Source organism: Acanthochromis polyacanthus, chromosome 3 (genome assembly GCF_021347895.1).
Source record: "Acanthochromis polyacanthus isolate Apoly-LR-REF ecotype Palm Island chromosome 3, KAUST_Apoly_ChrSc, whole genome shotgun sequence".
Lineage (NCBI taxonomy): Eukaryota > Metazoa > Chordata > Actinopteri > Pomacentridae > Acanthochromis > Acanthochromis polyacanthus.
Window position 1 is genome coordinate 23,172,969 of NC_067115.1, and position 23,998 is coordinate 23,196,966.

Here is a 23,998-nt window from a genome sequence, read left to right on the forward strand (position 1 = left end):
CCATGAAACAAGCAGAAAAATAAGTTTCTGTGAAATTAGAACTTGTCTATTAGAATTGTCTTAAAGTCTCTGCATTAAACGTATCATATGTAGAACAAAGTCAGGCATGGTAAAAATATATGTAACTATTACAGCAGCTGTAAACCACCACTGATGTTACTGTCTGAATTACGTTTAACAATGTTCCTTGACAAATCTTTTTAAACACAGTGGACTGGAAACTAAAACTGTTTGTGTTATGATTGTACATGTGATGTTGTCAAAAGTCATAATCATAAAAGGATTGTACCCATGTCCTCATCTTAACTCTTTTGATAACAGTAACCAACATCTTGGGTCTATACATAACTGTGTCCAGTATATTCATGCCTGGTTAGTGATGCTGTGTTGTTTACTAAAAGACTAACTGTGAAATAAAAGTTGAGGTCTGAATGAGAACAAGATATAACTTTTATTAATAAATCACAAGTGGATTATTGATTTTTTTCCTCTTCAATTCAGATTTTCACAGCATGACACAGATCAAAATTAAAACAAAATCATAATTCTTTATTATATTTTACATGCAGCAGCTGTAGTGAATTTAGAATACAGATAATACAGATCATGCAGATCTGTGTAACTGATCTCAGTCATGCTTTGTTGTGGTCACTGATAAAACGTAAACTCAGAAATACACTGTTCATCCACTGTTCATTCAGAGCAGCTGACTGCTGACTTTGTTGTTTATGCTTTAACATCAGTCAAGACTTACAGTATAAAAGATGAACATCAGCTGATTCAAAGCTTTATGGAGTTACAACAATGTCATGATCCAAAGATGAAAAAGAACCATATCAGAGCAGATTTCTGTTTCCATCAGACGTGTAGAGAAGATGGACAGTAAAAGTGAGCACTAATCTGCAGGTTGAGTCTGTCTGCATGTTAAACTCTGCAGTTGTATGAGGGGCTGTTTGCGGTTTTCCTGAGTTTCACTCTTCACATGGCCGAGGCTGGTTTTACTGCTCACTTTATATTTTCTCATAACTTCTTGGCCATAGTGTGGATTAAAAAGCCACTGAAGAAAAACTACTGTATCCTGTGTTCAGGCACATTTAGTGTTGAAAGATTTTTTCTCTGAAGAATCAACTCCAACATGACAAATACTTTGACGTGTATCAAACTCTACTGGGGAAGGTTGGTGGCTGACTGGAGATAAAAACAGGAAATTGCTTGAACACAACAATCATGTGTTCTTACAAACAACCAGCCATTGAAACCATGATGGAATGTTACAGAATTTTACCAAAAGCAAAGGAATCTGGAGACAAATGTTATCAGCTATGACAAACGGGTTGGTAGCACTTTATAATAACTATACACTATTAAGCATTAGTTAAGCATTGGTTCAGCATAATTTAAGCATTAGTTAATCCTTAAATCCTCATGAACTCATCATGAATTCACCATTAGTAATGCATTACAAAGCATTAGTAAAGACAGTTTTAAATGTTCAACCAACACATTATTAAGCATTAGTTAAACATTAGTAAAGTGCTTAATTCATCGTTAACTCATCATTTGTAACTAATTAGTTATACGTGCATAATTAATCATGAATTCATGATCTGTATGACATTTATTATGCATTACTAAGCACTTAATAAATCCGGTTAAAAATGTTTTGTTGCTCATTGATAATCTCAGATGTTAATACTTTATAAAGGGTTAGCAACTGTGTTAGTATATGATTTACAAACACATATTCATCCTCAAAGAATAACTTATTAATGCGGTTACTACTCATTAGTTAAGTATATTCCGTGAGCCCATCTAAAGTGAGGACTATCTATGCTTTATAAAGCATTTATAAATGACACAGAAGCAAAGACATACAAAGTGTCAGTTTTATTGGTCCCAAACAATACAAGCTCTTTTAAATACACACTTTAAACAAATACAATCTATAAAATTTCAAGTAAACTTGACAAACATCTTCAAATAACAACAGTATGTGATCGTATAAAATAGAAAAATAAAATACAAGCTCTTTTAAATACACACTTTGCAATCCTTAACATTTCAAGTAAACTGGTGAACTATCTCTTCAGGGCACACACACACCAGAGGTAAGTGGCTAACTGATTCTGGGATTCCGCCAGTGCATTTCAATGGTGTGCCCTTGAAGTGCACAAAGTGCTTTACAGTAAAACAAATATACCGTTTTCAAATATTGCAAGATAACACTAGATAATTTCTGCAACCTGTTTGCCTCTACGATCAGCTGCCATCTCCCCAGCGTGATATGGCTCTCTCTCCGACTTCCGCATTTCAGAAAAATTAAAAAAACCCCGCGCGGTCTCGCTCTCCAGAACCGCGGAGGAGGCTGGGACTTGTAGGACTCTGGGACTCTGGGATTTTGGAGCATGCGCACTAGCATTTTTGACGGTAAGAGCATGCGCGGTAGCGTCCTACACGTCCCAGAGTCCTACAAGTCCCAGCCTCCTCCGCGGTTCTGGAGAACGAGACCGCGCGGTTTTTTTTTTAAATTTTTCTGACCTGCAGTTTTGAGTCAGTTCATCCAAATCTTTTCTAATTTGGGGTGCACATTCATGACTCTCACAGAATGGCTTGCTGTTGCTTCACCTTCTGATTTGTAAACTCTTGTCAAAATAAGCAAGCCAATGTAAGCTTTCAAGTCCACTACATCTTTCCAGCTGTCCCCATACACACACTTCCCCTCTATATTTGTCATCCCACGTGCAATATTTTCAACTGATAGTGTTATGAAGAGCTCTAACGATGACTTGATTTCTTCAACATGGTTAATTGCATATCTGGTACCTGGAACCACTGTGATGATATTGCTAGCACTAAGTCTACTCTGCTGTTGAAGTGGGGAAAGGGATCATATTATCTTTCCATTTTTGGAAGGGATAGTATCTGCTGGTGGTTGAGAGACAGCAAGATGGTCAACACTCTCATTCTCATCAGATGAGAATGCCTGAAAATCAGGGTCCTCCTTAACAAAATCCTCTGTCTCAGACACATTCTCCTCTATGTCACTTTCACTGACAAAGAGCTTCCAAAGCTCAACACATCACTGACAGTAAGCCTTTTCTCACATTTTCAAGTGAGAGATGGTGCAGATTACAGTACACACAGGTCACAATGAGGAATGATTTGGATAGAGGGCTGCCGTGCAAGCTTTTATATGTTTGAAAAGTCTTGAAAAATGAATCATAAAAAAGTCAACTATTGTTTTTTGAATGGAAAATATTGAAAGAGGTTAAATTTACCCCATTGAATGTTTATCATTCAAAAATCACATTTTTGCAGGTCCTCAGAAGACAGACAAGATATTTATCAAAGGACCAAAATTTGAGATTGTTTTTGTGACATGTTGTATTTTAATGACTCCATCACAGAAAACTTATCTTGTGCTGGAAGAAACAGAATTCAAAGACCTTCATCAGGCCACCAATCATCAGCCTCAGTCCGCCTACATGGTGACTTCTGTTTGTTGCTGTGGGTTTCCTGTGAGGCCGTTGTTCACAACATGAGTTGCACAGTAATTGAGGTAAGCTTCATTGTCAAGTCTGCATCATCTTGTTGCATCTTTGCAGCTGCATGATGGGGTCAGCCAGGACAAAAATGGCTCAAGAGGAAATATAAAGTGTAGTTGTTCATCATATACACAAGAAGAATGTGACGAGAATGAGAAGAACAAGTGGTTCATGACATTAACGATGTGGACAACTGGTTCAATATCAATGAATTAATCATTTTTACATGTAATTAAAGATGTGTTGTGCTCAAATGTTGTCATTAATATGATTGCATTTTCATTTTTATTCAGCAAGAAATTTGTCCCAGCATGTCTTCAGAGATGTCTTTGCTTCAGGTAGTTGTCCTGTTTAAAAGCTCAGTTTTTACTTCAGTCTGAACTCACATCAGGAGCAGAAGTCTTCTTCTAGGATGGTTCTTGTGAACAGTCTCATGTTCTCTGCCAGACGCATCACAATAGCTTGATTCTGCCACCATCCAACCTGAGAGCAGGGACAGTCAGCACCAGGTTAAGAGGGATGTCTGGCATTTGATATTCGGAAAAACAACTTGTTGCCTTATCACACATGATATCGCCTCTCTTTTCATTTTCTTCAGACTCCAGGATTTGATCATTTTAATGCTGCAGATGATGTTCCCATCTCTGCAGTTCCATTCTGCAGAGCTGCTACATTCTAAATAGTTTGTTTTGAAGAGTTTTACATACATTTTACATCTTGTGCTTCTGGTAATCCAACAACACTGAATCCTGCTGTGATGCCCCTCCCACAGTGATGCAGGCTGTCCTAGCTTACCTCACAGGGTAAATGACCAACATAGAGAGTTTCAGCTGATGCAGCTCATCTGGAAACTTCCAAAGTATAAAAGCTGGACCATGTGCTCATGCTTTCTCTCTCTCACTAACTGCATCAGGCTCAACACCCTCTCTTCACTACTTGTACACTGAGTGTGTTTGTGAGTACAAACTGAACAGATGGTGTCACTGTCAACAATATACATCCACATGCACATACACAGTCAAAGGTTAGGACACACCAACTCATTCAAGGGTTGTTCTTCATGTTTTCTACAATGCAGACAGCAACGGAGACATCAAATCTATAAAATATCTTAATATGCAATGAAATATGAAGTACTTGTCTCTATATAATAAACAAAAAAAATGTGGAGAAAGTGTAAACCAAGCAAAATATGTTTCAGATTTTAAACTTCCTAGAAGGAACTATTGATTTCTTTCATTACATTACTGGCTAAATTGTCAACCACTTCATGAGGTGACCTCCTGATGGTTTTCAAATATCAGATGCAGCTTGTTAACAGTTAATTTCTAGTTTTCTTTTTGTGTTTACAGCTTTCAGTTGTGTTGTGCTTAAGTGCTGTTGATATACTGTGACTACAGTGGCCACAGAGCTTCTAAATATTAACAAGTGTTTAGGATATACTCTTATGACACTGAGTTTTCCACCATTTAAGTCACCAGCTAAAGAATGTTTTTATTAAAACACATTGATAATTTGTACACAAGGTTTAATTTTACATATTTCAGTGTTACAATGAGTCAGTGCCAAGGTTGCTGTTGTTGTTTGTGTTTGTGTGCGTGTGTGTGTGCGTGTGTGTGTGGTTTGGTATGGCATTGTCTGTGTGTGGCTTTACATTCCCACTGCTAAACAACGGACACAGTGAAACAGGATGCAAACACCTTCAACAGGCCACCAACCATCAGCTCCAGTCCATCTACATGTTGAGTTCTGCTTGTTGCTGTGGGTTTCCACTGAGCCTCTGATACTCTGCTGTGGTTTTTCTAACTGCTACAGAGGCCTGACTGATGGAAGATTATCCCATCTCTGCAGCTCTGTGACCACCAACAGAATGAATACATACTGAAATAGTACTAGAAATAATGTAAAGTTAACAGGGAAACTCAGAACTATCAGTTATAATATCATGGGGTTCAGTTTGTGTGTGTGTGTGTGTATGTCAAAGCTAATGAGATGAATGAAACGCAAAGGAGCCATTTTTGTGTTCAGCTTTTATTGGCGTTACATACAATTTGAAGAATATTGTCATGGTATCTATGGAAATGTAAGTAGACAATTGAAATCAATGAAAACAGGATTAATACGCAAAGGGGTGGGGGGGTGGCCTGGTGGGGGAGGGGGGTGGCGTGGGGGGTGGCAGGGGGTGGGGCGGTGGGGGGTGGCGGGGGTTTGGGGTCTGGGGGGCGGGGGGGGGCGGGTTGCGGGGGAGGATGGGGGGGGGGGCAGGTGGTAGTGGGGGAGGTGGGGAGGTGGGGCTGTGGGCCGGTGGGGCGCCGTGGGGGTCCGCTATGGCCCGTTCTGCTGCGCGGGCCTTGGGGCTCTGGCTGGTTCGGGGGGGGCGCTCCGGGCTCCTGGCCTGGGTCGACGCTTGGTGGCTCCTGCGGGGGGGCTGGGTGGCCCTCGTTTGGCTGGAGGGGACAGCTCCCTCCTTTTGGTGGAGGTTTTCATGCATGCCAGACCCACCACACCGGCACCTACCAAAACTCAATAGAGTGTGTTCCTCCGGTTGCTGAGTCAGTGGAGGTTGCTGGGTTAGTGTCTGTGGATCTCACCCTGCTTTATCTATCCTTCTTGTGGTCTCCTGACATCTTCATGATTGATCCAGTTGGGACTTTGTCGTATTAGGTGTTTGTGAAGGGTTTTAGATTTGTAAATGGTTTTAAGGTGTGAATTAAAGAGCACAAACAAATAGAATGCACCTTTTCTCTCAGAACACTGTCTATACCTCACCTTTCTGTCTGTCCTGTGTTTGTTTTATGTTTCACTTGGGTGTGCACAACCCTCAATGGCATAATGTAGGAAACAGCTTGAAATAAACATGATAGGTTAATTTGCCATGAGGGCAGGTGATGGTCACAGTCACAAATAAGAAAAAAATTGCACATGAAGCTTAAGCAATGGCACCATGGGTGGTTGGTGTCATTTTTGAGCGGACTTGCAGACAAAAAAAAAAAAAAAAAAAAAAAGGATTAATACGCAAAGCAGAAAAACACAGGGAGTCTTAACATCTTGCCTTCTACATATCACTTCTTATCACTTCACTATATTCTTTCTGATATTACATTGTTAGGTCCGTCGTCCCCTCAAAGTTCTGACGGCAGAGAAGGTGCAGAACGTTAACTCAGAGCTAAAGTTTGTCTTCCTCTTTGGTTGCTGTGTCGCCTGATGGATTTCCAACGCAGCATAATACACGTCTTCATCCTAATATGTCATTAATTTAAAGAATCATAATTAGACAGATTTCAATAGGTTTGGCAAAAAGTTATTGATAAACTAATTTGTTTCAGTTCTGAAGTAAAATATTGATGGCTCAGTTACATTAGGCTGTGTCTGTAAGCCTTGGCAGTGAGTCAGCATGCATGTTGTCAATGTTCCAGTTTAATATACATGCCAGAGACATGATTTCTACATGAATCTGAGTCAAAATGGTCACATGTTCGTCATTATCATTAAAGAAGTGATAAAAGATCTGATTGTAAATTACCAGAATGCGTTGCATTTGACCTTCGGTGTGGGAGTTTCTGTCATCATCTTGAGGATCTTTAGCTGCAGATAAATTCCAGCATCATTATTTAAACACATACATTTGATCAATAAAAGTGGAGCACTTATCTGAGGCCTGATTTACTCGTCAGTTTTGAAATTAACTTTGTGGTTTCACGTTAATAACAAGAAAAAATATAATTCAACTCCAGGAAAATACAAAATCATCTAATTATCAAGGAACAAGGACTAACTTTGAAAAGAAAAGGTATGTAAATACACAACAGGTACCTGTTGTCTGACATGGACAACAAACCAAAAGAGAGGAGAGGACGATGAAGGCTGAAGACAAAGAGAACAGCAGCGTCCAACACACATTGCAGAGTTCTGGCTTCTCATAGTGACGAGGAGCAGTGGAGTTACAGTCATTAGGATCGGTGGAGTCTGGATTAAAGAGAATGTTCTGTTTAGCATAATGAGACAAACTTATGGCTTTGACCTTATAAAAATGTGAAAATGAAAAATGTTTTTCTTGATTTTAGTGTACAACTTTTTGACCTTGTTTTGGTGGTCAGAGCTACCCAGCTCAGTTTTTTTTTTGGAAGAGTGTCAAAGCTGGATTGTTGATGGATGTTTTTAGAGACTTAAAGGTGCCACTTGACCAAAACAAAGTCCAGACCCAAAAGCATAAAGGCAACTCAGATTAAACATGGATGTTTTTGTTGGTTTTGATATACAGTCATGGACAATGTTATTAGACCACTGTTGTTTTCTTCAATTTCTTGTTCATTTTAAATATATAAAATTACACATACAATGTAGTTTATATATTGGGTAAATTATTGCTGCGAATTGGTTTGTTGAAATAAGTTTTAGAGTGTTGGTTCAGATTTGGTGACTAGGAAGATCATTCAAGTCCATTTAACTTAAGGGACGTACAGGAGCAACACTCTGACCTGCTGTACAAACGATCTAATTAGCACCTGTATGTAAACAGCACTTGATGCATTCATCCTGCCATGTATCGAAATAAATGTTGCAAATAGGTGTCTCGCAATAATTTTTAAAGCATTTATTCAGATTTCGTGAGTAAGAAGGTCATTACAGCTCATTCAACTCATCACTGTGTTCATTAAACCAGTTTGAGATGTCATACAAAAAGTTGCTTTTAGATGATAGGAAATTGTTCAATTACAGGGACGTACATGGTCAGCAGCAACACTCTGACATGCTGTAGTGTTCAAATGATGATTGATTGGGATTTAGAGACTCAACACATGCCACAACACATTTTTTACCAAGTACTACTGTTTGATGATCATTTCGTCAAATAATTCTATTTTGTTGTGAACATGATCATACTGACAAACAGATAATTGAGACCAAAACACTTACTGAGTATGATCCTAGTTGTCATGTTGCTGTATCTGTGAACTGTTGTGGAAGTGATGTATTCCTGGTTGTTCTCCACATTCAGCTCCTCAGTTCCACAGTAGTAGAGACCCTCATCAGCATTAGTGATGTTCTTGATTAACAGGTCATAGGAATCAGAAGAATCGTTCTTCACAAATTCAAAAGGAAAGGAATACAGCCGACGAGCTTCCTTTGTTCTCAGAATAAGGGAAGGTTGGTTCTCATGGGAACAGTTCCTGATCCACACTATGTGTACTCCACTTGACACTTTGCAGTCACAGTAGAGAGTGATGCTGTCTCCAGGTCTGGCTGTCACCTCCAACACTGATCCAGAAACCAAATTATGACTGCAGGAAACAATTCCTAGAGAACAAATACAAACAGAAAACAACCAATGCTACAGGATTTCAAATTTCAGCAGGTTACTGCTCAGCAAAACACCAATAAAATTGCAAGTATGAAAAATATCCATCTAATTTTTAAAAAAGAAAACAAAATCTAAAATTACCTGAGAAAACAACCAGAAGAACGTAGAGTCCGTCCATGTGTGATGATGTCCTGGAGCTGAAAGACAGCTTCACAGGTCTCACTCATGGGTGCAGTGATGTTTTCCATTAAAGGAAATGTCGCTGGTGATTGGCTCGTTGAATACAACATTTTCTTTTGTGGTTGTTGTTTTGGGGGCAGTGACAAAAGAGCAACATACTTTTTTGCATTGCTGTAAATATTGAACCAGATTTCATCAGATTAAACTTTGTGAAAACTAAACCAAGTTATTTGGGACTGGATGCAGTAAACTTTTCTTTTGACTGGACAATGACAGACATAAATGACACATTGATATTTTGGTTCAGTAAATGTATGCAATATAAGTATGTTTGAAAAACATCTTGTACAATATAAAGGACATCACAGATATATAGTTAATCTTAAAATGCCTTCTAATGCTGTTTTTATCTGAATTTGACATTCATTTTTCTACAAATCTGACATTTTATATCGTAAACACCACTGACAATGTGGACAATTGATTCAATATCAATGAATTAATCATTTACATGTAATTAAAGATGTTTTGTAAATTTGTCCTAGCATTTGTTCAGACTTTGCATTGTGCTTCAGGTGGTTGTCCTGCTACAAAGCTCAGTTTTTACCTCGGTCCGAGCTCACTTTTCCATCTGGAACAGGAGTTGTCTTCAAGGATGATTCTTGTGAACAGTCTCATATTCTCTGCCAGACGCATCACAATATCTTAATGCTACCACCATCCAACCTGACAGCACGGATGATCAGAACCAGGTTAAGAGAGATATTTTGGTATTCAGAAAAACAACTTGTTTCCTTATTAAACTTGATAGCGCCTCTCTTTTAAATTATTTAGACTTCAGGATTTGATCATTTTAATACTCTTATCTTGTGTCCAAATGCTACAGAGTCCATAATGATGTAAGATGTTTCCATCTCTGCAGTTCTGTGGCCACTGAGACCAAACAGAACCCAGGAGTCCTAACATCGTTCACACTGATGGAGCACACTGAGATCTATCAAACTTCCAGTGGTTTATCTTTTAGAATAGTAGTCCATAATGCTCTGTGTCACTTTCTATTGTATTATTTGTGCCTCTGGTGACCCCTAGTGTAAAGATTGATACACTGGTACAACACAAGTAACAAGGAAACACAACAACCATTTCTGTTATTGTGGGGAACAGCTTGTATGGGTCAAAGCAAATGAGATGAAATGAAATGCAAAGGAGGCGTTTGTGAGTTCAAACACATATTACCTAAAAACACCAGTGGACCACTTATGTGAAGCCAGATTCATTATTAAGAAATAAGCTTTGTAGATCCATGTAAATGACATTAACAAGCTAATCTCAACAAAACAGTGAAAGGAGAGAGTCATCTTATTTTTCAGAGAATAAAATCAACTTTCAAAAAGAAAACCCTAAACATCATCAGAAGACAAATCATGAAAAACACCATCAAGTAACTGAACCCCAGCCTGAGGTCAACTTCTACCAGCTGGAATAGAAAGTTCTAGTAGTAGTTCTACTTCACATTTTCACTAGGAGAGTTTTATCTGCTACAACTATTGTCTCTGAATAGTTCCCCTGAAATCTTCCATCCATCAGCTAACATCCAGTAGAGGGTTGTGGAGGACGGGAGCTGGTGATACTGAGTGAGAGGCAGAGTTCTGTGGACAGGTCACTGGTTCATTACAGGGAAAACCCAATAAGAAAAGACCTTCATTTATAGCTACACTCGCATCTACAGTCAGTGAAACTAGCATTTATGTGTTTGGACTGTGGGAGGAAGCTGAAGCACTAGAGGAAGTCCATGCAAGCAGAGAACCTGCAAACTTCACATATAAAACCCCCATTTAGTGAAGCAGCAGGTTCAAAATGAAAACTGTCTTACTGTGAGGTGACAGAAACTAGAGAAAAAAAGTTTACAGGTTGTTTCCACTACAGATACACAGACTCCGAGTCACAGTTTGTCTTCTATTATGACCTCTCTTTGTGGTATCAAGACAGATCTGTTCATGAAACCACACTCTCCATCTCTGCAAAAACAGTTCAGTGCAGCAGAAATGCAACCAGAGCAGATGTGGTCAGTAATCTCTCTTAACATCAGAAAGACACAGAACAATGATACAAAGATATAAGTGTAATCATTCATCCTGTAGCTCTGCAGAGCTGCTACATTCTATATAGTTGTTTTGAAGAGTTTTACATAAATTTTACATCTTGTGCTTCTGGTAATCCTATAACACTGAATCCTGCTGTGATGCCCCTCCCACAGTGATGCAGGCTGTCCTAGCTTACCTCACAGGGTAACTGACCAACGTAGAGAGTTACAGCTGATGCAGCTCACCTGGGAAGTTCCAGAGTATAGAAGCTGGTCCATGTGCTCACACTTTCTCTCTCTCACTAACTGCAGCAGTCTTAACAATTACTCATTCACTACTTGTACACTGAGTGTGTTTGTGAGTACAAACTGAACAGATGGTGTCACTGTCAACAATATACATCCACATGCACATACACAGTCAAAGGTTAGGACACACCAACTCATTCAAGAGTTTTTCTTCATGTTTTCTACAATGTGGAAAAAAATCTGACACATTAGAAATATGAAATAACTCAATATACTTTGAAATATAAAATACATCTCTCTATATAATGAATAATAAAGTGGGGAAAATTCAAACAAAGCAAATATGTTTCACATTTTAAACTTCCTCAAAGTTACCATTGATTTCTTTCATTACACTACTGGCAAAATTGTCAACCACTTCATAAGGTGGCCTCCTGATGGTTTTCAAGTATCAGATACAGCTTGTCAGCAGTTCATTTCTAGTTTTCTACACCAATGAAGGAGGGCGCCCACTTGATAATCCAGAGGATGCCCTCACTCACTTGAGCATCCCACAGAGTCTGATGTGTCTCATGTATGCAAGACAGGATTAACATCTAGTCCTACTTAACAGATCTTGTGTTTAAGGCCAACAGTTGTGTTGTGCTTTAGTAGTGTTGGTATACTGTAACTGCAGTGGCCACAGTACTTCAAAATTCTAATAAGTGATTAGGTTTTAGTTGTATTACATTGAGTTTTCCACTATTTAAGTCACCAGCAAAAAAGTGTGTTTATTGAAACACGTAGATAAATTGTACACAAAGTTGAATTTTATGGCGGTACGATTATAGATCTTCAAGAAAATGTCAAGCTCTGCTGTTGTATGAGGGGCAGTGTGTGTGGTTTTCCTTTGAGCCTCATTGATCACTACATGGGCCATTGAATACATTCAGAACTTTGAGTCTGATTCTGTCTGAAAAAGGATATATGAATGATCATTAATATGAAAAAAAGTTTGTTTTTTTCACACAAAAAACTAATTGCCTCAGTCATGCACACACACACTGCGTTGAATCACAGAAGTGGACTTTAACCTAAATTGCATAACAGCAACAAGAAGAGTCTCTGTCTAAAGGTTTCTGAGCAGATGATCAATTTTTAATGAATTAGTGAAATAGTGGAAAGAAGCAAAACACTGAAGATGCATCTATTCTGTAGGAAATCTACAAAAAGACAGAACAAGAATTCATGTAGACTGTGGTGGTCAAACTGTAATAATTATGAAAACTATCTCAGTCAATCAAAAGTCAGCAACAGTATCAAAGACCATGTGACTGAAGTAAACATTTTAAAGCGCTTTGTTGAACTGCAGAAATTAAAAAAGCAGACTATACTGGAAATGAAGGCCATTTATTGCTCTCTTACACTCTGGAAGTCTTGATGTCAGAATATGTGCTGAAGTCTGAACTCTGGGTTTTCTTCCTCTTTGGTCTCTGTGATGGTTGACGGATTTCCAGGGCAGCATAACAAACGTCTTCATCCTAAGATTTAACAATTGATATTTAGCATCACGAACATGTGGATTTGTATTATAATGTGTGAAGTATTGGACACTGCAGATGGACAACAGATTGACACAGTGTCAAAAGCAGAATATCATTGAAAAGTGTAACTGCAAAATACACCTGTGTCTTCACATGTCAAAATATTCACCATCAGAAATGTGCTGCTGTTAATTACCTGTTTTCCTTGACTTCTGCTCTCATGTCTTTTCTCATCATCTTGAGGTTTTCCTGCTGCAGAAAACAGAAATTAGTCTGACCATTACATATCAAATATATTTCTGGCCAGCAAGTCAAGCTGAAAGAGAGAATGTACAAAATAACAATAATAGAATGAATATTCTAGTTACAATCCAATGAACTGAGGGAAGACAGAAAGTGACAAACATACCTGTTTTGTGGCAAAGCTGTAAAACCAGAAGAGACAAGAGAGAAGAAAGAACAGCAACAACTGGACACAGCGAGAAGAGCAGCTTCCAGCACACACCACAGTTTTGTTCAGTCTTGTTGTTGTCATGATGGATTTCATGATGAGGCTCAGTGGAGTCTGGATCAAACACAAAGTTGTGTTGATTAGCTCTGTAATATTCCATTATATTGTAGCACATCTTGAAAAGCCACTTAGACCATGTCTGCTAGATCACATTTTCACATATAGTGTCTTTTGGAATTTGTTAAGCTGTCATTGTAAAAAATAAGCATTTCTTATTGCATTTAAACACATCTTTAATGTTTAATAAAACGAGTGTTACAAACGATCTAATTAGCACCTGTCTGTAAACAGCACTTGATGCATTCATACTGGCATGTATCGAAATAAATGTTGCAAATAGGTGTCTCGCAATAATTTTTAAAACATTTATTCAGATTTCGTGACTGAGAAGGTCATTACAGCTCATCAACTCATCACTGTGTTAATTAAACCAGTTTGAGATGTCATACAAAAAGTTGCCATTAGATGATAGGAAATTGTTCAATTACAGGGACGTACATGGTCAGCAGCAACACTCTGACATGCTGTAGTGTTCAAATGATGATTGATTGGGATTTAGAGACTCAACACATGCCACAACACATTTTTCACAAAGTACTACTGTTTGATGATCATTTAGTCAAATAATTCTATTTTGTTGTGAACATGATCATACTGACAAACAGATAATTGAGACCAAAACACTTACTGAGTATGATCCTAGTTGACATGTTGCTGTATCTGTAAACTGTTGTGGGAGTAATGCGTTCCTGGTTGTTCTCCACATTCAGCTCCTCAGTTCCACAGTAGTAGAGACCCTCATCAGCATTAGTGATGTTCTTGATTAACAGGTCATAGGAATCAGAAGAATCGTTCTTCACAAATTCAAAATGAAGGGATTCCAACCGATAAACATCATTTCCCCTTAGAACAAGGGAAGGTTGGTTCTCATGGGAACAGTTCCTGATCCACACTATGTATACTCCATTTGACACTTTACAGTCACAGTAGAGAGTGATGTTGTCTCCAGGTCTGGCTGTCACCTCCAACATGGATCCAGAAACCAAATTATGATTGGAGGAAAAAAGTCCTAGAGAACAAATACAATTGCTGTTACAGGATTTCACATTTCAGCAGGATACTGCACAGGAGAACATCAGTGAAGTTGCAAGAAAGAAACTATTTTCAAAATGGAACAAGAAAATTACCATTTAATTGTTTATAAAGAAAACTAAATCTAAAATCACCTGAGAAAACAACCAGAAGAACGTAGAGTCCGTCCATTTGTGATGATGTCCTGGAGCTGAAAGACAGCTTCACAGGTCTCACTCATGGGTGTCATGATGTTTTCCATTAAAGGAAATGTCGCTGGTGATTGGCTCGTTGAATGGAACATTTTCTTTTGTGGTTGTTATTTTGAGGGCAGTGACAAAAGAGCATTTTGTTTTTGCGTTGATGTAAATATTGAACCAGATTTCATAAGACGAAACTGTGTGATAAACCCAACCAAGTTGTTTGAGACTGGATACAATTACACACATAAATGACACATTGATATTTCAATTCAGTAAATGTATGCAAAATAAACATGTTTGAAAAGCATCTTGTACAACATACAGTACACTACAGATTTATAGTTACTCTTAAAATACCATCTAATGCTGTTATAATGTAACTTTGATATTAATTTTTCAAGAATTTTTTGCTTTTTAACTCATAAAACATCACTAATTCATTAACTTCGTTTCAAACCAAGACAAAAGCAAATGTCTGTCTTGTAATCAGTGGTAATCATAGCAGTCATAATAAACCCATGAAACAAGCAGACAAATAAGTTTCTGTGAAATTAGAACTTGTCTATTAGAATTGTCTTAAAGTCTCTGCATTAAACGTATCATATGTAGAACAAAGTCAGGCACAGTAAAATATGTGTAACTATTACAGCAGCTGTAAACCACCACTGATGTTACCGTCTGAATTACATTTAAAAATGCTCCTTGGCAAACCTTATCAAACACAGTGGACTGGAAACTAAAACTGTTTGTATTAAGACTGGACATGTGATGTTGTCAAAAGACCATTATCATAAAAGGATTGTACCCATGTCTTCATCTTAACTCTTTTGATAACAGTAACCAACACCTTGGGTCTATGTATAACTGTGTCCAGTATATTCATGCCTGGTTGGTGATGCTGTGTTGTTTACTAAAAGATTAACTGTGAAATAAAAGTTGAGGTCTGAATGAGAACAAGATATAACTTTAATTGATAAATACAAAGTGGATTATTGACTGTTTTCCCAGTTAATTTAGATTTTCACAGCATGGCAGGCTGGTCAAAACTTAAACAAAATGATAATTCTTTATTATATTTAATATGCAGCAGCTGTAGTGAATTTAGAATACAGATAATACAGATCATGCAGATCTGTGTAACTGATCTCAGTCATGCTTTGTTGTGGTCACTGATAAAACGTAAACTCAGAAATACACTGTTCATCCACTGTTCATTCAGAGCAGCTGACTGCTGACTTTGTTGTTTATGCTTTAACATCAGTCAAGACTTACAGTATAAAAGATGAACATCAGCTGATTCAAAGCTTTATGGAGTTACAACAATGTCATGATCCAAAGATGAAAAAGAACCACATAAGAGCAGATTTCTGTTTCCATCAGACGTGTAGAGAAGATGGACAGTAAAAGTGAGCACTAATCTGCAGGTTGAGTCTGTCTGCATGTTAAACTCTGCAGTTGTATGAGGGGCTGTTTGTGGTTTTCCTGAGTTTCACTCTTCACATGGCCGAGGCTGGTTTTACTGCTCACTTTATATTTTCGCAGGCCACAGGCTACGGGTACGGGTCCGTATCTGTAGACACTACCTTTCTCATAACTTCTTGGCCACTGTGGATTAAAAAACAAGTTAATGAAGAAAACTACTGTATCCTGTGTTCAGGCACATTTAGTGTTGAAAGTTTTATTCTCTGAAGAATCAGATCCAACATAACAAATACTTTGACGTGTATCAAACTCTACTGGGGAAGATTGGTGCTTGAAGACAACAATCATGTGTTCTTACAAACAACCAACCATTGAAAACCACGATGGAAAGTTACAGAATGTCTTTTACCAAAACCAAATGAATCTGGAGACGAATGTTATCAACTGCAACATTCAGGTTTTCTATTTCTCTTTACATTTTATAACATTTCCATTATTACTTCCAAACCTTAAGTTTTATTTACTTGTTTTAGTGGTGTAAGAAAGTAAAAATCACAAGGTGCATCTATTCTCCAACTAATGAATGATTTCATGTGCACTATTGTTAATGCAGTGTAGCTATTTCAACTCAGTTTTTTATCATGACGTCAACATAAATACTGCATGAGAAGTAACCAGTCCTACTGAGGATCTGTTCTGAGGCCTTTCATGGTTCCAATGGTGATAGAGGAAGCTTGGAGAGGAACAAGAAAGACTTCATGTGTGACTGAAGGACAGTGAAATGGTGAAGCTACAACGGTTATGAGGTGAAAATAGACAGGGTGCAGAATCTCATTGTTGTCTTTAGTTGGATGTGGAGCTTATTAATATGAGTGTTTTTCCATAATGGGACAATTTTAAAGAAATGAACTGTGAACATGATGAAGCCACATGCCGTCACATTTAACAGACCTTTAATCTGCAACATCAGTCAGCATGCATGAGGAGCGTTTTGTCACTGTGGGTTTCCTGTTTGCCTGACAACATGGGGACATGATTGTTATGGTCTTGGGCCATTGCACTCCTCCACATCCTGTTCTGTTGTCATCGTCTGTGTTGGAGAAGCTGTGTGACTGCCCAGCACCTTCATCTGCCCTGCCTACTCTCTCTGGAGCTAAAGCTGGACTGGAGCAGACCAGACTACAGCCTCCAACAAAGAGACACATGTGACTTTAAAAGACTCCTTTCCCCAGCATTAGGTGGCAGTTCTTCTTGGTAGAAATGGAACTTGCCCCTGTGTACGGTGTGCTTGTGAAACTTGTGATGAGGGAACTGAGTTGGTATACGTAAGGCTTCAAGGTTAGTGAGGGACTCTTGGACTGTTGAAGGTTGAAATAGAGAACTCATTATTAGCTCTAGTTTACAGTGCTACTGTGTTTGTGCTTTGGTTTGGAATATGAGCAATTAGTTTATTTTTATTAATTCTTTAGTGTTTTTGTTATCTGTTTCTCTCTCCTCTGTGAGGTAGCAAGCACATCAGCTTTGGAGTGAATTTCGCTATTGGTTCTATTTGTTTCTCTTATTTCACTAACACCCATTTTGCCTTAACCCTCACATTTTGTATTCCAGTAAGCCTGATCTTTAAAATAAATCGCTGCCTCTCACTGTGGAACAGCGTGTCTCTTCTGCTTTTTGTTACACCTGCACTGCCCTAGATAGCTGGGTTGCAACAGTGATGAAGGTAAACTTCATTTTCAGTCTGTATTGTCGTTACTGCTCTGTGACAAACTGGTGACCTGTTCAGGGTGTCCCAGGCCTTCACCCCAAGTCAGCTGGGATAGGCTCCAGCACCCCCCACGGCCCTGATGAGGATTGAGCGGTGTATAGAGAATGGATGGATGGATGGATGGATGGATTGTCATTACTGTTTGGAGAAAGTATTGCAAAGACAACAACTCTGACACTGACAGAGGAATTCATCAACTTTTCGAACCCACTATTTCTTTTAAACTTAGGAACACTAAAACTACTAACTGCATTCCATTCATATTCTCCTTTTTTATCAAAGAAGTTATTTATTGCTCTACTGGTTTAAATTGAAAATGGAATGACTGAAATATAATGAAGCCATTTTGCAGTTTCTTCTTTCAGTTTAAACTGTTTCAGTCTTTATGTTCTATAAGTTTTGATTACAGAATTTGATCTGAACTCAGAACTCTGGGTTTTCTTCTTATTTGGTTTCTGTGATGCCAGTGAGTTTCCAATAACTTCTATAGCTCTTAATTTTCTATGATGGAATCATTAAAACAGATATGTTTCTCAAGAACGATCATGAGAAAGTTTAGTTAAATTTGTTGACTTTTTGACTCAGACATGTTTCATCAGGACAGTCCACAGGTTATCATTGAGGTTTACACCCCCTGTCAAAAGCTTTGAGACACTTTCTCATTCAAATAAATTAGAACCCGTAAAACTTTAGACAGGGGGTGTACGTCATGAATATTCGTCATGAATTTTGATGTGTGCTTGAGGTCATTGGTTCATTGGAACACCCAACTGTGTCCAAGACTTGACATTCTGGCTGATGACTTTACGTTGTACTGAAGAATGTGGAGGTAATCCTCCATCACTACTTTATCTTTGTGTAAAGTACCAGTTCCATGAGTAGCAACACAGCCCAAGGACATAATACTGCCACCACCAAGCTTGATTGGCAGGTTTGGTTTTATTAGCGTTTCAGGCCTCACTGTTATTCTTCCAGACATTTTTCTGGTCATTGTGACGATAAAGTTACTTTTACTGGTTTATCTGACCACAGAAATTTCCTCCAAATGGACTTTTCGTCGTTCATGTGGTCAGCAGCAGACTTCAGTCGTGCATTTAGGAACCATTTTTACAGGAAGGGTTTCCTTCTCACGTGAAGCTTGTTAACAGATAATTTCTATTTTTCTACTTGTGTTTAAGGCCGTCAGTTGTGTAGTGGTGAAGTAGTGTTGATATACTGTTGCTACAATGGCCACCGACCTTCTAAAGTGTTCGGGTTTAAGTCTTGTAACATATAGTTTGCAACCTGCAAGCCATCAACAAAAGAACGTTTTTATTGAAACACGTTGAGAATTTGTACACAAGGTTGTTTTTTATGCATTTCAGTGTCATGATTATAGATATTCATAAAATGTTGACTGCTGTTTTATGAGGGATTTTACTTTGAGCCTCAATGATCACTACATGAAGCATTTAATACATTCATGACTTGGAGTGTGATTCTGTCTAATAAAGAATATATGACTGACCCTTACCTTGAAGTAAAATGAAAACAATGCAAACGACCTGAGTCATGCACACACACACACGAGTTCAATCACAGATTTGAACTTTAAGCTGAACTGCATAACAGCAGAAAGAAGAGTCTCTGTCCAGAGGTTTCTGAGCAGATGATCAATTTTGGATGTCTGAATATGTGCTGAAGTCTGAACTCTGGGTTTTCTTCCTCTTTGGTCTCTGTGATGGTTGACGGATTTCCAGGGCAGCATAACAAACGTCTTCATCCTAAGATTTAACAAATGATATTTAGCATCATGACCATGTGGATTTGTATTATAATGTGTGAAGTATTCAACACTGCAAAAAAAAAACAAAATAAAACAACAGGAGGGGATCATTGAAAACAAGTGTAATTGCACAACCAGGGACTTAGTAAAAATACACCTGTGTCTTCACATGTCAAAAAATTCACCATCAGAAATGTGCTGCTGGTAATTACCTGTTTTCCTTGACTTCTGCTCTCATGACTTTTCTCATCATCTTGAGGTTTTCCTGTTACAGAAAACAGAAATTAGTGTGACCATTAAATATCAAATATATTTCTGGCCAGCAAGCAGAGTTGAAAGAGAGAAGGTACAAAATAACAGCAATACAATGAATATTATGATTACAATACAGTGAACTGAGAAATGACGGAAAGTGACAAACATACCTGTTTTGTGGCAAAACTGGAAAGCCAGAAGAGACAAGAGAGAAGAAAGAACAGCAACAGCTGGACACAGAGAGAAGAGCAGCTTCCAGCACAAACCACAGTTTTGCTCAGTCTTCTTGTCATGATGGATTTCCTGAAGGGGCTCGGTGGAGTCTGGATCAAACACAAAGTTGTGCTGATTAGCTCTGAAATACTACATTTTTATTGTAGCACATGTTTTGAAGAGCCACTCAGACATGTCTGCTAGGTCATATTTTAACATGCACTGTTTTTTGGAATTTGCTAAGCTGTCATTGTAAAACAAACAAACAAACAAAAAGGAACAGTTCTTACTGCAATTAAACAGATCATAATGTCTAGTAAAATAAAGGTTTAAAATGATCTAATTAGCACCTGTATGTAAACAGCATTTCATGTTAGATTGTAGGTTGAAGTGATCCAAAAACTGCATTTCTGTACAATGCCAAACATCCCAACTCTGGGAACAAGTTGAAAGACTAAAGAGCAGGGTCAGAACACTGGCTTTTTGCTGAAGTGCAGGTTAAAAACCTGGTTTCTCCAAAAGAAAAAGAAAAAAAAAAAGGATGGTAAAAATGTCATATGCTGCTGAACGGGTCCTGGACATTTATTCATAACAACACAACTATACTTTTACTGTGTTTTCATTACAACACCACACTTGGTAGAGATTCCGTTTGCTCTCACAACATCCTCACTTCTTTGAAAATCCTATATCAGATGCCAGAAACATTCATTTGAGATTCTGCTCTGTGTTGATTGCATCACATAAAGTCTGCAGCTTTTTCAGTTGCAGAATCATGCTGTGAATCTCCCACTATAAAACATCTCATCTCTGTGATGCTCTGTTGCACTGTAAAATTAATGCTTGGATTCAAATTCTTCTCTTCTCAAATCTTTTTGCATTATGACAACTTCTAATGAAACATGCCCAACCAACAAATCTCACTGAATTAGGGAAATTAGCTTTTTCACTGCCATCAAAGGTATATTTATTTACCACTCATTGCATGACTTACAGAGTAAAATAAAACCATTCTCATCATGAGGAAAGCATTAAAAAAAAAGACTTCCTGTTCAAAAGTAATACTTAGTTTATACACTTTTCAGGCACTACTAATCCCAAATAGCTAAGGAAAATTAAAAATGTACAACAAATCAAAGCTCTCAACTCAACTTGAATTTAGTTTTAAATCAACACTTTCAATAATTTGATTTTAAATTACACATCATATTAACTTCATGCAATTACCAGCATCATTATGGCAACTCAGTACATCAAAATAATGTTTGGAACTTAAAAGATTTATCTTAATCAATAAATTAGATTTTTCTAAATTTGATTATTTAATGTATCTAAATTAATGGTGCGAATGGGTCCCTTGAAATAATTTTTGGACTGCAAATTAGGATTTGGTGATTGGGAAGGTCATTAAAGTCCACTGAACTCATTGTGATGCTCATTAAACCAGTTTGAGATGTCCGACAGAAAGTTACCATCGGATGAAGTCAGTCTTGTCCTTAAAGGGATGCACATTTTTAGCAGCAACATTCAGACAGGCTGTAGTGTTCAAATGATGATTGATTGGGATTAAGGGATTCAATTAATGTGAAAAAAAAAAAAATTTTTCACAATGTACTAATGCTTGATGATTATTTCGTCAAATAATTACATTTTGCTGTGAACACAATCACACTGACAAACAGATAATTCAGACCAAAACACTTACTGAGTATGATCCTTGTTGTTATGTTGCTATATCTGAAAACATCTGTGGAAGTGATGTGTTCCTTGTTGTTCTCCACCTTAACCTCTTTAGTTCCACAGTAGTAGAGACCCTCATCAGTATTACTGATGTTCCTGATCAGCAGGTCATAGGAATTAAAAGAATCGTTCTTCACAAATTCAAAACGAGGAGGTTTCAGATTTGCTATTCCTTCCCACAGATCACGATCAATGGATTTTAGAACAAGAGAAGGTTGGTTCTCATGGGAACAGTTCCTGATCCACACTATGTGTACTCCACTTGACACTTTGCAGTCACAGTAGAGAGTGATGTTGTCTCCAGGTCTGGCTGTCACCTCCAACACTGATCCAGAAACCAAATTATGATTGCAGGAAACAATTCCTAGAGAACAAATAAAATAAAATTTGAAAAACCACCATTGACCAACTTTAGAGGATTTCAAACTTCAGCAGGTTACTTCTCTGCAGAACATCAATGAAGTTGCAAACATGAAATATTATTAGAAATGGAACTGGATATTTAAAAAAAAACAAACCTAAAATTACCTGAGAAAACAACCAGAAGAACGTAGAGTCCATCCATGTGTGATGATGTCCTGGAGCTGAAAGACAACTTCACAGGTCTCACTCACGGATGTCATGACCTATTTACATTTTTCCATTAAAGGAAATGTCGCTGGTGATTGGCTCGTTGAATGGAACATTTTCTTGCGTGGTTGTTTTCTTGAGGGCAGTGATCAAAGAGCAACATAACTTTACATCATTTTGCAATGATGTAAAGTTTAAGCCGGATTACATCAGATGAAACTTTACGATAAAAATCAAACGCACAAGCTCCAACTGAGTAGTTGGGGACTGGACGCAGTGCATTTTTTCATTTGACTAACAATTACATATATAAATGTTGTGATGCATTGAAATCACAATGAGATTAAGATGTGCCATTTAAGTAAAGCTAAGCATTTTTGAAACAATTTTTTTTTTTCATTTTTGAATATTTTGGGAGCTGGAGAACCAGAGTTTTTCCACTGTTTGCTTTGATTCTATATAAATGGCACATTGGCAGACTTCAGTGTGCCTCCACAGATAGTGAGATGACCAACACCAGCAGCACTCATGCATCCCCGAACCATGATACTGCCTCCACCATGCTTGACAGTAGGTACTGGACATGCTGGAGATAATGCTTCGCCTGGCCTTCTGCATACTCTCACACTAGCAGGAGGAAGATAAAACTGGAAACTGGACTTATCTGACAACAGAATCTTCTTCCAGTTCCTGGCTGTCCAGTTCTTGTGTGCTTGGGTGCAACAACACCGAGATAACCTCTGTCTCATTGATCAGAGGCTTCTTGACAGTCTTACAGGACCTTCAGCCATGATCTAAAAGTTGGCCACGTACAGTGCGGGTGGAACACTGGACACCAGTTTGGTTTGACCACTGCTGCTGAAAGGCCTGTGATGTCATTCAGTGGTTTTCCCTGTACATGTGGATCAGGATGAGATCATTTCTTGCTGAAGAAACGCTTGGACGCCAAGATCTTGGTTTGTCTTCCAAGCTGTTGGTTCGTCTGTATTTCTGCTTCAGGACTACATTTCCTGGCTATCTGGTGGCAACTGTACCCTTCCTGGCTGAAAATCTGCATTTTCAGGCATGTTTCCTCCGTTAGGTTCCTTGTTTTAGCCATTATTGTGTCAGGACTCCCTCCTCACCCCTGTCCTTCCCACCTGGCATCCCAAATACTCCTTTTTCCCATCTGTTTCCTCTCTTCCTCTCCCTCTCATGCTCCTCTCTCCCTCTCCTGCTCCTCTCCCTATCATGCTCCCCTCTCTCCTCTGTCTCCCATCCGCTCCTCTACCCCTGTCTCTCCCTCTGTCTCCCATCCGCTCCTCTACCCCTGCCTCTCCCTCTGTCTCCTCTGTCTCCTCTGTCTCCCATCCGCTCCCCTGCCTCTGCTTCCTTCCCCAGTGCGACACCTCAGTGGAGTGCGGGCTCACACCTGCCTCCACTCAGGTAATCAGCCTTCCCAATCGGGTCCCGGACAGCTGAAGGACATCCACCTGATTACACAACCAGCAATAAGAACCGGCTCATCCTTCCACTCCCTGCCAGATTATTGAACAAGACTTCCCAGTTAGTCCATTCTCTAGCCTCCTGAGGTCCATGGTGTTTTGTGACAATTCTAACAT

The 23,998-nt window shown here is 38.5% G+C and overlaps 1 protein-coding gene and 2 long non-coding RNA genes across 4 annotated transcripts; all 3 read right to left on the minus strand.

Moving 5' to 3' along the window:
* Positions 1–6,557: 6,557 nt before the first annotated feature.
* On the minus strand, positions 6,558–9,081 carry LOC127533349 (uncharacterized). Its single transcript, XM_051946126.1, has 5 exons — positions 8,989–9,081; positions 8,463–8,843; positions 7,359–7,511; positions 7,069–7,130; positions 6,558–6,785 (listed from the first exon to the last, which is right to left on the minus strand). Exons 1-5 carry the CDS (start codon positions 9,023–9,025, stop codon positions 6,651–6,653), a joined length of 768 nt encoding a protein of 255 aa, XP_051802086.1. The 5' UTR covers positions 9,026–9,081; the 3' UTR covers positions 6,558–6,650.
* A 3,443-nt stretch (positions 9,082–12,524) lies between these two features.
* Positions 12,525–22,020, minus strand: LOC110959561 (uncharacterized). Of its 2 annotated transcripts, none has more exons than XR_007941106.1 (4): positions 21,793–22,020; positions 20,045–20,197; positions 19,832–19,884; positions 12,525–12,879 (listed from the first exon to the last, which is right to left on the minus strand). It is a non-coding gene; the product is annotated as an uncharacterized LOC110959561 (long non-coding RNA). The 2 variants fall into 2 exon arrangements; XR_007941105.1 differs by lacking the exon at positions 12,525–12,879 and adding an exon at positions 19,204–19,617.
* LOC127533351 (uncharacterized) lies at positions 13,298–14,673 on the minus strand. The gene is made up of 3 exons (XR_007941108.1): positions 14,620–14,673; positions 14,082–14,462; positions 13,298–13,447 (listed from the first exon to the last, which is right to left on the minus strand). It is a non-coding gene; the product is annotated as an uncharacterized LOC127533351 (long non-coding RNA).
* Positions 22,021–23,998: the final 1,978 nt, after the last annotated feature.